The 14,900-nt window shown below is 57.7% G+C and overlaps 2 protein-coding genes across 18 annotated transcripts in view; one reads left to right on the forward strand and one right to left on the reverse strand.

The window, feature by feature from the left end:
- Positions 1–854: 854 nt before the first annotated feature.
- On the forward strand, positions 855–8,526 carry MYBPH (myosin binding protein H; the record flags this gene model as incomplete). Of its 5 annotated transcripts, none has more annotated exons than XM_081124145.1 (11): positions 855–1,283; positions 1,382–1,516; positions 2,130–2,297; positions 4,551–4,639; positions 4,987–5,182; positions 5,362–5,501; positions 5,751–5,910; positions 6,986–7,122; positions 7,285–7,471; positions 7,754–7,803; positions 8,246–8,526. In XM_081124145.1, exons 1-10 carry the CDS (start codon positions 953–955, stop codon positions 7,768–7,770), a joined length of 1,560 nt encoding a protein of 519 aa, XP_080980271.1. In that variant the 5' UTR covers positions 855–952. The 5 variants fall into 5 exon arrangements, with proteins under 5 accessions (XP_080980271.1, XP_080980272.1, XP_080980269.1 ...); XM_081124146.1 differs by having other exon boundaries at positions 7,324–7,471; XM_081124143.1 differs by having other exon boundaries at positions 6,986–7,471.
- ADORA1 (adenosine A1 receptor) overlaps positions 6,153–14,900 on the reverse strand; it is a 37,914-nt gene continuing 29,166 nt past the window's right edge. For 3 of the 13 annotated variants that reach the window (XR_013997881.1, XR_013997882.1, XR_013997883.1), the window contains 4 exons: positions 9,917–10,717; positions 9,343–9,489; positions 7,736–7,835; positions 6,158–7,566 (listed from right to left, as the gene is read on the reverse strand). Coding sequence is in view for 5 of the 13 variants with exons in the window: in XM_081124151.1 (XP_080980277.1) it covers positions 10,078–10,717 (640 nt within the window). In the remaining 8 variants the exon portion in view is untranslated. Of the gene's footprint in view, positions 10,718–14,900 lie in introns of all 13 variants that reach the window. The other 10 variants (XM_081124151.1, XM_081124149.1, XM_081124153.1 and 7 more) reach the window with 8 other exon arrangements.

Here is a 14,900-nt window from a genome sequence, read left to right on the forward strand (position 1 = left end):
CCCTTCTCCCTGACACAGTGTTTCCCAGGTTATTAAATGGTCACCAGTCTGAGCATTTCAGTGGATGAATGAATCAATGACTAGAAATTTGTACCTGCCTCATTTCCTCCACTGCAAATGCCCAGGCCAGGCCCTGCTTTGAAGAGTCTAGAGGTTTCAGAGTGCTGGCTCCCTCCAGAGTCTCTTCCACATCTGCCTTACTGACTTTATCCCATCCCAGAGGCCAGGGTCTGTCATTGTGTGCTCCGTAACAAGCGGGGTAGCAGAGGCCCCAAAAGGTTCTTGCCAGAATTCCCAAGAGAGGCAGTAACCAAGGGCCCTAGACCCCCTCCCTGGGATCCCATTGCTGGAAGACCTTCCTCAGCCCCACCTTGGCATCCCAATTCCCTCCCTCTCTAGGTCCCTCAACCTCTTACAGCACAAGGGAGACCCCCTCCCCAGGGAATGTGAAGACCAGGGGCAAAGCTACCCAGGGAAGGCTATTTCAGGCTGTCTGGGCCCCAGCCCCAGGCTCAGGAGCCCTGGGCACACGTGACCCCCTGGAGGCCAACGCGGCCTGATCTGGGTTCATCCTCTAGATGGAAGCTCTCGTTCCCACTGCCCTGACCCCTGGCACAGGCTACTGGCAATGTCCTATCTCACCCATTTGTGCCTTCCTCCCATCTGGGCACCAGCACCCTGGCTGCTGAGAGCCAACCAGGCTGATGGACGACACAGTGCACTCCTCAAGGGACCCTTCGGTTCCTCCCCCAGAGCTATTCCTGGCCCAGGCGCCTCCCCACCCCCTGTCCCCCCCACCTGACCTGACCCCACAGCTGGGAATCATTTGGCTGGGGGTGGGGCAGCCCCTGCCTATATAAGCCTGGACCTAGGTGTCCCAGGCACCCTGGAGGCCCAGACCCTCCACCGCTGACCTCTGCACACTTCAGCCTGACCCCCAGCCAGCCTGGCAATGACAGCGACCTCGCAGGCTGCTGACTATGGTCCGGAGGAGAATGTCTCTGAGTTGGCCAAGGTGCCCACGGAGCCCTCGGGAGGAGTGGCAGCATCTGAGACCAAAGGGGAAGAGCAGGCTCCCGTGGCAACCCCTGAGGCACCTGTCCCCACAGCCTCGGAGGCCCCTGACCATGGTCCCGAGGGGAATGCTGCTGAGTTGACCAAGGTGCCCACAGAGCCCGCGGAAGGGGTGGCAGCATCGGAGACAAAAGGGGAAGAGCAGGCTCCCGTGGCAACCCCTGAGGCACCTGCCCCCGAAGCCACTAAACCTGCACCTCCAAGTGAAGGTGACAAGAGGTGGGGCAGGTGGAGGAGGGAGGCAGGCACGGCTGGAGGATGGGGGACTCGGCCACACGCCTCATCCTCTCCCCTCCTTCTCCCACAGACGTGCCCAGTGCCCCGCTGCTGCTGACCGTAGAGGATGTGAGCGACAGCTCGGTGACTGTGAGCTGGGAGCCTCCGGAGAAGCTAGGGAGTCAGGGGCTCCAGGGCTATGTGCTGGAGTTTCGCAAAGAGGGAGGTGAGCTCTAGGCCAAGCCCTGCATACGCCCAGAGGAGGTGGGCGTGGGGGCCACATGGACAAGCCCCCAGACCCCACTCAGTCCAGGGAGACACAGAGGAGGGACTGAAGACGGAGGGTGTCTGAATGTCCTCAGGAAGTGCTTGTCCTCCAGCTCCAGGGAGCCCCTGAGTGACAGACGCTGGGCACTGCTCTGTGAGGGAGGGTTTACATCTCAGGAGACCCTGCAGGGGGAGGGTGAGCAGGAGGCAGAGCAGAGTAGCTGGGGGGTGGAGGGAGAGTTAGAGACAGTGAGGAAAAATGGGACAAATTCCTGTTGTCCACTTCCATGGCAGCCAAGTCTGCCTGGCCTCTGCCTCTGACCTGCCTTGCTATGCAACTTAACAAATGTGTCCACATTGAGCTTGAGCTACCCCACCTCTGGCCACCAATCCAGGACTCTAACATCAGGTGTCCTGTCATTTGGAAATGAGAGGTCAGGGAAGAGAGGAAGAGGGAAATAGGCACAGAGAGAGAGGTCAGCATCCCAAGACCTTGGCGAGAAGGGAAGGCCCACTGAGAAGGGTGCCCACGGCTCTGAAGACAGAGCCTCACATCCTCTCCTTTCCCCCAGCCTCGGAGTGGGTGCCCGTGAGTGCCCGGCCCATGATGGTGACCCAGCAGACGGTGCGGAACCTGACCGTGGGAGACAAGTTCTTTCTGCGCGTGGCTGCTGTGAGCCTTGCAGGGGCCGGCCCGCCCGCTGTGCTGGACCAGCCTGTCCACATCCGAGAGATCATCGGTAAAGCCTTTCACCTCCTGCTCCCAGCCCTCCCCAGGCACCTTGTTTGATGGATGGAGAAACTGAGGCCAATGGGCAGAGCGAACAGGGAGTCATTCCCCACCCCCACCATGCAGGCACAAGCAGCATGCGTCACCATCTTGCCTTGAGAAAGTTCCAGGTGCCTCACTAGCAAGGGACATCTGAAGGCCCAAGAGGACATTTCCCTGAGTGGTCCTCACCCAAGCATTGAGGGAAGGGTTTCCTGACTCCGAAAAATGAAAGCTCAAGCTCCCCAGGTGACCTGCCTCAGGGCCCCAGTGCTAAGATCCATTCCATTCTCCCTCCTGTCCACTTTTCCTCCCTCCAGTGGCCATGAATGCTCATTCCTGCCCATTTTCTGCTCATGTCACATGGCCTGGGTTCCATATCTACCAGAGGTTTTGGAACAGAGAAAAGTTGTCCCACCATATCTCGTGGGAGGAAGAGCAGGGCCCTCGAAAGGCCCGAGAAGGTTTCTCCATCCCCAGAGGGCAGCACTGCCCTGGGACCTGGGAGGCCAGCGATGTCCCTTGCTAAGATTTCTATTTGCGGGGTGCATCAGCCTTAAACCTACCCCTGCCCCCTGCCAGAGCTGGTCAGGTTTCAGTCTGTTAATGGCAGTGAGTCATTCGTTCTGATCCAAGGTCTCTGGGCACGGCCCAGGGCCCCAGTGAAGAGAGATACAGGCCAGCAGGTGGACTGAGGCCTTCTCAACCTTCTTCCTTGCTCTGTACCTCAACCCCCAGAGGAGGACACCACAGGTCTGAACAAGGCATCCACAAATAGGGGGTCTAATGGCCACAGGAGGTGTCAGATTTGGATTCAAGAAGATACAGCTCCACTCCAGGGCCTGAGAGATGTGAGACCCACAGGGACAGTAGAATCCTAGGCTGTCACAGCTGGTCCACAGGGTCAGGGACTCTCTGGGGGAGACCCAGCCTCTGGTGGCAATCCCTCCTGGAACCTGTTCCCACACACTCCTGTCTGCCAGGTGGCAGGGAATCTTCTCCATGGTTTTCAAAACCCAAGGATGTTCCCAGCCTTTGAGTCTGGGTGGGGCATGGTTGCACCTGGCAGCTGCAGCGTAGACACAAAGACCTTCTCATTGGGAGGGTCCTGGGCCATCCCCTTGGGCCTAGGGAGTTCAGACTCTGAGAGCAGCATGGGCCGGGCCTCTCCCCAGAAGCCCAGCGTTGACAGCCAGACTCGGCCCCCACTACTCCGCTAGAATTCCTCTGGCAGCAGAGAAGGGGATTTCCTGGAGAGAAGAGGGGAGAGACTGTGAACAAACAGGGACCAGCCAGCCCTCCTGGTGGGCAGGGCAGGGTGGGGGCCTGTCCAGGTTCCTCGGCTGCTCAGCTGTCCCTCCTTGGCCACCTGCAGCTGCCAAGCATTCCTCCCTGATGCTCCCAGAGCCAAGTGCCCACACAGCTAATCCTTGGAGACACAGTGTTCCTTCTCCCCAGCTCCTCCCTCCACCCTGTGAGCCAACAACTGTGGCCACCTGTTTGCCTCAGAACCCTCAGTCCCCACCACCACCACCACCCCGCCTACGGAAAAGTGGCGTGGCTGCTGCTGCTTCCCTTGGAATGCCCAGTGGCTTCAGGGTTTGCACCTGGTTAGGTGACACTCAGGACAGTGGTGTCCTATCCTAGCATGGGACTAAAGTCAGATTTCAGGAAGGCCTTTCCAGCTGTGAGACTGAAAGGTGGTGGGAGGGGTGGCAGAGAAAGAAGGGAATTGTCTGTTCTGGAGTATTTAGGAAGGGAAACATCCTAACCCTCTCATGCAACCAGGAGACAGAGCATGGGGCACTTGGGTCTCCCAGGGGCTTCTTGGAAGATCTTGGGCTCGTGTGGGTGGAGGCGCTGGATTAGGAGGCCAAGGCTTTGCCCCCTTTCTGGGAATGCAGGCTGGCAGGTGCAGACGCCCGACATCTGGAGCCCAGGAATCTAGGGCTGCAGGCAAGTCACAGCCTGGCAGAGCCTGAGAGCCTAGGGAATGCCAGATGCTTCTCTGTTCACACTTTGGAGGCCCTGCCTTCCTGGGGCCTCCTGGCTTAGTTCCCCAAGGGCTTTAGGGGGTTTGGGGCTCTGGATTTCAGGAGCAAGCTTAGTTCATCCCACAAGGAGAGGGCCCCAGAACACAGCCAGGAGCCCTCCTGCCCAGCCAGCAGCCCTCCCCAATCAACAACCCCGCTGCTGTGCTGAGCTGACTTTTGCTTTGAGGCAGAGGCCCCCAAGATCCGTGTGCCCCGCCACCTCCGTCAGACCTACCTTCGCCAGGTGGGAGAGATGGTCAACCTGCAAATTCCCTTCCAGGTGTGTGTGGAAATCAGGTACAAGCTCGGGTGGAAGTCAGGGCCCCATCTGAGGTGGTCAGAAGAGCCCAGGAAATGTCAGGATTCCTGTGGGGCTCTGCCTGGGACCCACCTGGATGGTCCCGCCACATTCTCCAACCTGTGGATGGGGCAGCTCATCTCAGGGCTCAATGGACAACTGCAGGGTGAGGGTCTGGGCAGCAACTGTGGCTCCAGCCTTTGCTGCCCCCCCCCCCCGGGAGGGGCTGGTGGGGGTGACTCCCTGGACACAGCTCTGGAGACCCCAGAATTAGGGGGCTGTGGGGGGCTGGCCCCTCCTGCACACACCTGAGGGCCCCTCCCTCACAGGGGAATCCCAAGCCTCAGGTCTCGTGGACACACAACGGCCACGCTGTGGACAGCCAGAGAGTGAGCGTGCGCACTGGGGACCAGGACACCATCCTCTTCATCCGCTCCGCCCAGCGCTCAGACTCAGGCCGCTACGAGCTCACCGTGCGGCTGGAAACCTTGGAGGCCCGGGCAGCCATCCACATCCTGGTCATTGGTACGGGGCAGGGGACGCAGGGTGCCTCAACAGGGACCCAGAGACACCACCCACCTCCTACCCCACACTGATGCCCATGGGGCCAGGCCAGGGGAGTGTGACAGGAGCCAGGTCTCGGGTGTGGGGGTCTGTGGCAAGCCCAGCCCTCTACCTCACTCCCCTTGACACCGGTCCTGCAGAGAAACCTCAACCCCCAAGCAGCATCAGGCTAGTGGAAGTCTGGGGCTGCAATGCTGCCCTTGAATGGACGCCGCCTCAGGACACAGGCAACACAGAGCTTCTGGGCTACACGGTACAGAAGGCAGACAAAAAGACAGAGGTGAGGCCTCCTAGAGCGATCCCTTTCATCTCTGGGCCTCAGGTTCCCCTAAAGACTGCACGGGGGTGTGGGAAGGGCACTCTCTGAGGACCCAGAGAGGTCACCTGAATGACGCAGAAGCCCCTTCTCCCAGCTGAAAGCCCCTCGAGCCCAAGGCTAGACGCTTCCGCCTCCCAGGGGTGTAGCAGTGGCAAGCAGGGAGGGCAAGGGAGGGGTGAGAGCTGAGATGACAGGGCCGGGTCCCTGCAGCAATGGTTTACCGTGCTGGAGCACTACCATCCGACCACCTGCACCATCTCTGACCTCATCGTGGGCAACTCGTACTCCTTCCGGGTCTTTTCTGAAAACCTATGTGGACTCAGTGACTCACCTGCCATCACCAAGGAGCTGGCCCACATCAAGAAGGCAGGTGGGTCTCAGCTTGGACAGAAGGAAGCCAGGCCCAGCAAGGCTGAGTCTCTTCCCATCTCCATCTCCAGTTTCCCCTTGGTGTGTCAGCTGCCCTCCCTGAGGGCCTCTCATGGATGCCCCTCCACACACAGCTATGCACACACACACATCCATGCACAGCAATGCATACACACGTGCACACACATGCAACCACACAGATATGGATGTGGTGGGCTGATTTAACAAACACATCACAGCAGTCCCCTGTAAATAAGAAGTGTCCCTTGGGAGAGGGAGACTGTATTTATTCCAAAGATGCAGTGTGGCTTCTGACATCATAGGGGTCATTGGGTCTCACATGCAGTGTCCCAAAGGAACCAATGTGAGGGCAGCATGGAGCGTGGACTCTGGCAAGTTTGCTGATAGCACAGACCTCCCAACCCTAATATAACTCCGCACAGATGGACAGGAGAGATGCGGGGTGTGACCCTTCACGTCAAACCCAAGCCCTTCCTCCGTCACTCTGCATGCTCCAAGGCCCTCCCCACGCAGAGTCTGTGTGGCCTCTGGAAGGCACACTCTTTTTAACACCAGCCTGAGCTGCACAGACTTAGGAATAAATTTTTGTTTAAAAAAGGAAAGCCAGTTATTTCTCCAAAGATAAACAAAAATAAAATGTAGTCTCTTCAGGCTGCTGGTCTCCACCATCAGGCAAGATCATCTCAACTCTCTGGTTTTCCTGCCCACCCTCTCTGCTCCCCTGGCTGAGCTACCCAGGTCTCAACTCTCCTCTGCCTCTCTAAGACATTCTGGCTCTAAGTTCCCACATACTGGTCATGCCTGGCTGCCCAAGATCCCAGGAGCCTGGGGCCCCCAGCAGCGAGCTCTGGAGGGCCCAGGATGAAATGGATTGGCTTCCTCCTCCGGGTGCTAAGACCTTCCTCCAGGCCATCGGCGCTCTACCCAGAGAGCCAGTTGTCAGGGGATCCCCAGATGGAAGCTCCAGTGATCATTTTAGGAAAAGGGCTGTGGTCAGTCCTAAGTGGTCTCTTCCTATAACCTCAACTTTACCCCATTTTCTCCCCTGAACCCAGATATTGTTGCCAAACTTAAAGGGTTTGTTGAGAGAGACTTCTCAGAAGCCCCTTCATTCACCCAGCCCCTGGCTGATCACACCACCACCTCTGGCTACAGCACCCAGCTCTCCTGCAGTGTTCGAGCATCACCCAAGGTGAGGGGCAGGGCCCTGCTGTGCCCTGGAGACCAGGGGGACAAGCAGGGCAGTGGGGCTGGGGAATCTCAGCAGGCATCTCTGCCAAAGCCTGAGGATGGCCTTGGAGAGCCTGGCCCCAGCCCACAACCTTCCCAGCCTCCCTGTGATCATGCTCCCCAGCCCAAGATCATCTGGATGAAAAACAACATGAACATCCAGGGGGACCCCAAATACCGCACCTTCTCTGAACAAGGCGTCTACACCCTGGAGATCCGGAAACCCAGTCCCTTTGATTCTGGGGTCTACACCTGCAAGGCCATCAATGTGCTGGGGGAGGCGTCTGTGGACTGCCGGCTGGAGGTCAAAGGTGAGGGTTTGAGGAGGGTCTCTCCTTAGGGACCTGCCAGCAGGGAGAACAGGAGATGCCACCTCTCCTCCTGCTGGACTAGAGGAAGCTGAGCCCTGAAAGTCAAGGCAGGACAAAAGGGTAGTGAGACTGCAGTCAGGCTGTCAGGACTGTCCACTCTCGGGAGGGGCTGAAGAGTCCACCTGGGATGTCGCCTTGAGTTTCTCCAGTTTCTCCACCCCCAACCTGGTCCCCAGAAGACCCCATCCCACCGCCAGCTCTAACCTGTGGGATCTCTTCCAGCCTTAGCCACACACTGAAGAGCACGGAAGGAGGCTGTGATGGAGATGCAGGTAAATGGCTGGGCCTGCTGCCTGCGCTGCATCTGGGGCAGAGGCGGGGGCAGAGGTGGAGAAGGGGAGGTGGTAGTCAGCTCTGGGCACAGGTCTGCAGTCACACACACAGCCCTGGGGGTGCTCCAGACACACGAAGGCAGCTGGCAGGCGGGGCAATGCTGGTGAGGCCGGAGGGCAGTGATTCAGTGGACATTCTAGTCCTGGCTCTGAGTGACCTTAGGCTGCGGTGTCCTCTTGGGCCTGTTTTTTTGTCGTCAGAAAAGTGGGCCAACACCATGTAACTGCCTTCCCTGCAAGGTGGCTCTGAGGCTCTGGACAGTGAGGAAATGGGCAGAGCTCAGACTTGGGTGAGGAGAGAGGAGCTGCTTTCCCTGTCCCACCTACCTCCTCGGCCCAGCTCTGCCCAACACCAGAGCTCATGAAGCATATTCTCTGCCAGGTGCTGTAGGCCTGAGGGGTCAGGGCCACCAGGCCCAAAATCAAGCTCCATGGATTCTCCAGACCCCCGTTTCCATAGTGACCATTAAAGGCTCTGTTTCCTGGCACCAGCCTCACCTCCCTCCACCCAAGGCTGGAGCCCAGTACCTTGGAGTGGGCCTAGCAGGCCCCGGGACAGGCTTCCTGGGCACGAGAGCCCTGGAGGATGCCAAGACTGGCATGGCCCCTGCAAAGAGCTGCATGCCAGGCAAGAAGAGGTCAAATAAAGGTGTGTGGTGCTGCAGTCTGGGCCTCGGTCAGTGATCATCTTCGCAATTGGGGACATGCCCTGTCACTGCGAGGGGGGTGTTGAATGTGTCACCACGAGGGGATCTCCACATATGACACCATGAGGAAGGTCCAGTGGGCAGGGCCTCAAGGAGTCACGGGAGTTTCCTGATGTGAGATTTTTCAGGATCTTGCTTTCACATTCAGGGCTTGCCACGCCAAGATAATAATTATAAAAATAGACACACCCCTCGCTAGAACCCCCCTTACTACAAAGGCTCCACATCCCCCGCTCCCCACTTCTCACCCTCCCCACTGTGTCCTCTCTGCCAAGGTTGTCTGTCGGATGTGGTGGGTGGCTGCCCATCGGTGTGCTCTCCATGTGGTTCACAGTCTTTTATTAGTCAGGTGCCCCCCCTGGGAGTCAGGGCACAACCCACCTCTGAGAGAGGCAACAGCCTGGAATCAAGGCCTGGAGTCACCATTCACACTCAGGATCCTGCCCCTCCACCTCTCTGCACAAGGGGCTCTGGGCTTGGAAGGGGGTGGATCCTTCCCCAGATACCCTAAATTCCTCAACTCTGCAGCAGAGCCCCAAAGCCCCTGAAACCCGGGCTAAATGCCAGAGGTACTGAGGGCATTTAAATACCAGTGGGACCTTCCCGCCTACTCTCTAGGGACGGTGGTCTCCTGTCCTGCTCCAGGCTGTCATACCTCATCCCTTCTCCACTTCCCTGTCCATCCCCTTGCCAGACAAGCACAATGCTCCCAAGAGTTGACAGGTCTCCATCAGGCCCAGAAGCAGCAGGGATAGATGCTACTTAGGTGAACCTGGTGAGCTGGTGGCCCAGATGACAGGTAGTCACACTCCAGGCTCCTCCTCGGGATGCTCAGGGCTGCCACCTGATGGCTGTGTGAGGCACATACCACCACTCCACACTTGCTTCCGGGGCTCTGAGCCCCTACAGGTTCCAAAGGCTGGTGTGGAAGAAAGCAAATGTCGGAAATGATGCCTGGATTCACTCCTCCTGCCTCCTTCCCAAGTATGATGGGCTGCTCAGGGCGGAGGGGGGGCAGGCACCCTGGCACCCAGCATGGCAGGGAACATGGGGTTGTGGGAGGTAGGGACTGAGATTCCTTCATTTCTGCCCTCAGTGGCTCTGGTCACCTTCTCCTACGGAACAGGAGAGCAAGGCCTTCACTCATCTTGGAGGGTCCCCTCTTTTCCTTAGGCCTAGCCCCAGGTCTGCACGGCCACCACCACAGAGACAACAGCTCCCCTGCCTGCGGGAGCTGAGCTTGCCCTCCCCGCCCACGGGGCACCTTTGCCTGGAGCTGGGGCTGCCCGTGGGACAACCAGGCAGGTGGGATGGCTCGAGCCACTTTCCTCTTCCCATCGGGTTACCTGGTTTCTTCCTCACGGACTGCCCCCTAAACCTCCTGCAGGGCCCCGAGGTGCAGGGCATCCACACCCCACAGCCTGGCTGGGGAAGGCTCATGGAGACAAGTTAGACAGGAGGGAGGTGAGGACCGAGCTGAGATGCTCTGGCTGTGGGCAGGTAGAGTTTAGTCATCTGGCCTCTCTTCCGGGGGGTCCCCAGCAATGGGGGGTGCGGGCTGGCAGCGGAAATGGTCATTCCAAATCTTGAGGAAGGTGACCCGGAACTTCTGGATGCGAAAGGCATAGACAATGGGGTTCATGGCCGAGTTGCCGTGCGTGAGGAAGATGGCAATGTAGGTGAGGATGCTGGGCTTGTGGCAGGAAGGGCAGAAGAGGGTGATGCAGTTCAGGATGTGCAGGGGCAGCCAGCTGAGGGCGAAGAGGAGCAGGATGAGTGCCAGCGACTTGGCGATCTTCAGCTCCTTCCCGTAGTACTTCTGTGGGTCCCCGGCGGAGGCCGACACCTTCTTGTTGAGCTGCCTGCGGATCAGGTAGAAGACCTCCAGGTAGATGAGGACCATGAGCAGCAGAGGGGGCAGCACCCACACGAAGAAGTTGAAGTAGACCATGTACTCCATGCTGATGACCTTCTCAAACTCGCACTTGATCACCGGCTCGCCCATGCTGCCGTTGGCCACCCAGGCCCGCTCCACCGCACTCAGGTTATTCCAGCCGAACATGGGTGTCAGGCCCACCACAAGGGAGACGATCCAGCAGCCGGCGATGGCCACCGCAGCCCTCCGGGGCGTCACCACCGTCTTGTACCTGGGGGGGGAGGGCAGAGTGTGAGGCCCGCTGAGGCTTACCCAGCCCCAGGAGGAGGCCCCACCTGCCAGGGCCCAGGAAACAGGCAGTGTGTGTCTTTGGCTAAAGCGCGGGGTTTTCAGGATCTAATGTTTGGACACAGCCTATAATGCGGTGGCCCGTCTCTCCTGGTTAATGATAAAAATCATAACAGTAAGCAAAGGATGCCCTTTAGGAGTTTTAATAAAATCACCAAAGTAAAAATTGCTGCGTGTGCTAGGCATGTCCCCCCTGGTGATCTCATCCCTGTTTCATGATGGCCCTCATGAGTGGGAAAGCACTGGCAGATGAAGAAACGGAGGTTCGGAGCCATCCCGTGAGCTGCTGAGGCTGCCTGGAAGGTGGCAGTGCTGTCCTGTGCCTCCCAACGCATGCCCACACTGACCACACAGCCACTGGGGAACAAACCACCCTCCCTCTGGGCTGACAACACTCAAAAAGCATCCACAACCTTCCTTCGGGCTCCACTCACACTCCACAGCCACTTCCCATCCCCCACCTCCCTTCCCCCTCCCCGTCACTGCACCCAAGCCCCTTGGGAATTACTGTCAGGAAAGAAAGCTGGTGTTCACTGAGCATCTGCTAGGCGGAGGTACTTGCATCTCATGTGCGTGCTGGAGCATTTGTTCAGCAAACACTTCTGAGTGCTGTGTGTCCCAGGCACCACTCTCTGCTAGGAGTGAGACGGGGGACCCGCCTCTGTGCAGGTTGCACTTTGGGAGAAGACATGGATAACACAAAAGTAAGGAAATTAGTCGACAAAGCAACTATAGGTTGTGACATGTCCTTGGAAGGAAACGCAAGGGACAATATCAAGGGATGGGGCCACCGAGATTTTACATCATAACACACAGACAGCTGGATGACACGAAGAGTGACAAGAAGCCCATGGATGGTGACAACCCCGTACCCCACTGAGGGCTGAGGGTTTCAATGTCCCCACCTCCCCTTAAGCAAATCCAGCCAGCAGCCAGCATGTCCTCTGGCCACACATGGGCCTTGGAGAAAGTGCCAAAGGCTGGGCCTCTGGCTCTGCACTGAGGAGCTGGCTCAGCACAGCAGCTGCCCAGTTGTTATTTTCCAATGCGGCTTCCAAGACAGGCAGACGGGTGCCCTCCTGAGCCTGTAAACAGCTACTGAGACCCATGGGCGTGAAGGGGACCTCCCTCCAGCTGCTGCTTCTGTCCCGTGCCTGTGGCTCTCTCCTTCACAGAGATGATACCTAAGATGCCTCTCCTCCTGGAGGCCTTTCCATCCACTGAAACCCACTGTCCCATGAAGGCTTTATGGGAATGGAAGGGGACGGTTTGGGGGTGGGAGAAATCAGGTACCCTCCCTGCCCCATCTACAAAGCGAGGTAGATGGGACCTTAGAACCTCATTTCTAATTTCCTTGTCTTTCCAGCGGGGACACTGAGGACCCCAGATGACTCCAACATCTTTGGTGTGGTGACCCCTCCCCTCCCCTGTGATCATAGAGTCCTTGTGCCTCCAAAGCACCAAGCCCTGAAAGCTGCCCACTTTGCTGCACCTGCCTGAGATTCTCTTCGCTTGGACCCTTGCTCTCTGCTATAGCTGAAGCCCATCCCCTCCACAAGGATTCCCAGCAGGAAGGCCAGCCTGGTGCTCCCATCTGCAACCACCTAGACCAAGTCTTCCTCTGTGAAACGAGCCAGCAGGACCCACATCAAAGGGTGAGGACCAGGTGAGATAACGTGTGAAAAGCTCTGTAAAAACTCCACCAATATTCATGTGCCTGGGCCCCCACACCTCCAAGCCCCTAGAAACATTCACACCTGGAAAATCTCTGGTATCTCTAGATGCTCAACAAACACAACCTCTGCAAACATCTGGCTCGGGGCTTGTTCTCGATAACCTCAAGTGCTCCCCAAACATCTCAAAGATGCTCTGGCCACAAGTCTATGGGGCCAGAACAAAGGGACACACATAATTCTGTGAAGAGAGAAGAAAGCTAAGGGGCAGCAGGGGGGCGGGGGGGGGGGCAGCCTCAGCTGCAGAAGGAAGGGCAGAGTCCTGGCACTGCCCATCACCTACCTGTAGGGTCTACATCACATCCATTATTGACAAGCCCTTTTACATTCATGCCTCAGGGAACCCAGCACATCCTGTGAGGAATCCGTTTCACAGATTAAAGATTTAAGGCCCAGAATTGGGGTATCACAAGGCCCAGAAATGGGGTATCACATGCCCATGTCTCCTGTCTCCTGACTCTGACACCAGCTCTCCCTCAGGGCGATGGGCTCACTGGGGGCCGTTTGGATGACGGATGATTGGCAGATTGAGAATGTCTCTTTCCTACAAGCTTAAAAATGGGACCATCTGGACCCTCTTCAAAGAGGGTACCACACAGAGATGGGGGGGTGTAATGATGGCCCACCAAGAGAGGAGGCAGATACTGACAGTGTCCCAGGTGGGAGACAGGGTCAGGCAAGTCATAGCTAGAGAGGTTCCCCCTCCCCTCCTCCCTGGCCCTTCTAGACTTCCTGGAGCCCCTGGGTCAAAGCGTTCCTGGGGCTCCTCCAGGGCCAGGTCCCAGCAGACCCTGCAGCTCAGGGTATCAGTTCTCATCTGTTTTTCTTGCTATTTTCTCCATGGTGGGAAAGGGCTGGACACAGGACCTTGGCTGAGGTGGGGCAGGCTCTCACAGGAAGGGCTGCCACCCAGGACCGGGGAGCGACCCACCTCTCCTACACGTGGGAAAGAAAAGCAGAGGCTGCAAGTCCTGGGGTGCACATGGGGCAAGGTGTGTGGAATGTCCCTCAAAAATCAGGGTGCAAGGCCTCACCACCTCTGGGGTCATGCTGGGAACTAGCCAGTGAGAAGGCTGACTTTAGGAGTGATCAGTCCCAGATGAATGCAGGAGGGGGTGGTCAAGTGGAGTCAGGGACACTCCAAGTAGGGCCCTGTCCACAGGCAGCTCCTTGAAGGTGTCACTGAAGGGACCAGCCACACACTACCTCCAGTACCTCCCTCACAGTGCCTAAGATCCAGGGGAGAAAAGAGTCAGACAACACTCAGATTTTGATCCAGACCACTGCGCAGAGGCAGTGCCATTCCCAGAGCCCAAGGATCTCTTTCCCGAGCCTTCCCTGTAATCTGAGCCCTGCACTCGCTGTGAAGTCCAGCCACTGCTGGAGGCCCCTCTGTGAACACATCTGGGCATCTTCCACCTGGGGCCCTGGCACCTGCTGCTCATCCCCAGGTGTCTGGGAAGGCTCCTCCCCTCGCCTCAGCTCTCAGCTCAGAGGTCACCTCCTCAGAGAAGAGTTCACTGAGCATCCCACAGAAGTGCCCCTGTTTAATCCCCGTGTTTAATTTTCCTGATAGAGCTGATCACTTCCTGATTCCCTCCACAAGCATTTTATTATCTGTGTCTGTCCAGGAGAATGTAAGTTCTGTTGGGACAGCGCCTTTACAGGGCAGGCTCACCACGGCCTCCGCAAAACCTAAGCAGTGCTCAGAAACCATCTGCACAGTGGGCCATACATGTAAAGATGGGGAAATGAATCTATGCACCACTTATTCAATTACTTATGGCTTATTCAATGATAAATAAAATGTATTCAACGATAAGATGATCTCTTCAATCATTTGTGACTGACTGAGGACCTGCCACGGGTGACAGAGATGAAGGTTACATGGTAGGTACTCAGTTGGAGGTCGGGTCACAAAGGCAGAGCCAGAGCCCTGGAGGAAGAAACTTATTCCTAGGTCCTTCCCCAGTGCCCGGGAGCTGTGGGGAGCCTGCCGCCGAGTCAGGTAACTACTGGTCCCTGATCAGGTCCTGCCACATAAGGCTGCTTTGACGAGGGCCTCAGGAGAGGTGCGAGCCAGTGCCACCTGCCACCAGCCAGCTCCAACACGGCCAGGGCAGGCAGAGCCCCATGCTGCCCCGCACAGTGTGAGACCAGCAGAGGCTCCTGGCCAGATGCAGCCCCCATGGAGTCTTCCAACCTGCAGCCCAGAGAAGCAGGTCAACTTAAGCGAAATCCCAGCAGGAGCCATGAGCGCGTGTCCCAAGCTCCCCAACTGTCCTTTGCCTCATGAATAGGCCCTTTTCACGACTGAGTTCACTTCCAGTCTGTACACAGGGGGTGGCCTTTCCCAGCCCACAGCCTCGGACG

The sequence above is a fragment of the Miniopterus schreibersii genome (genome assembly GCF_964146895.1).
Source record: "Miniopterus schreibersii genome assembly, chromosome: 21".
Classification (NCBI taxonomy): domain Eukaryota; kingdom Metazoa; phylum Chordata; class Mammalia; order Chiroptera; family Miniopteridae; genus Miniopterus; species Miniopterus schreibersii.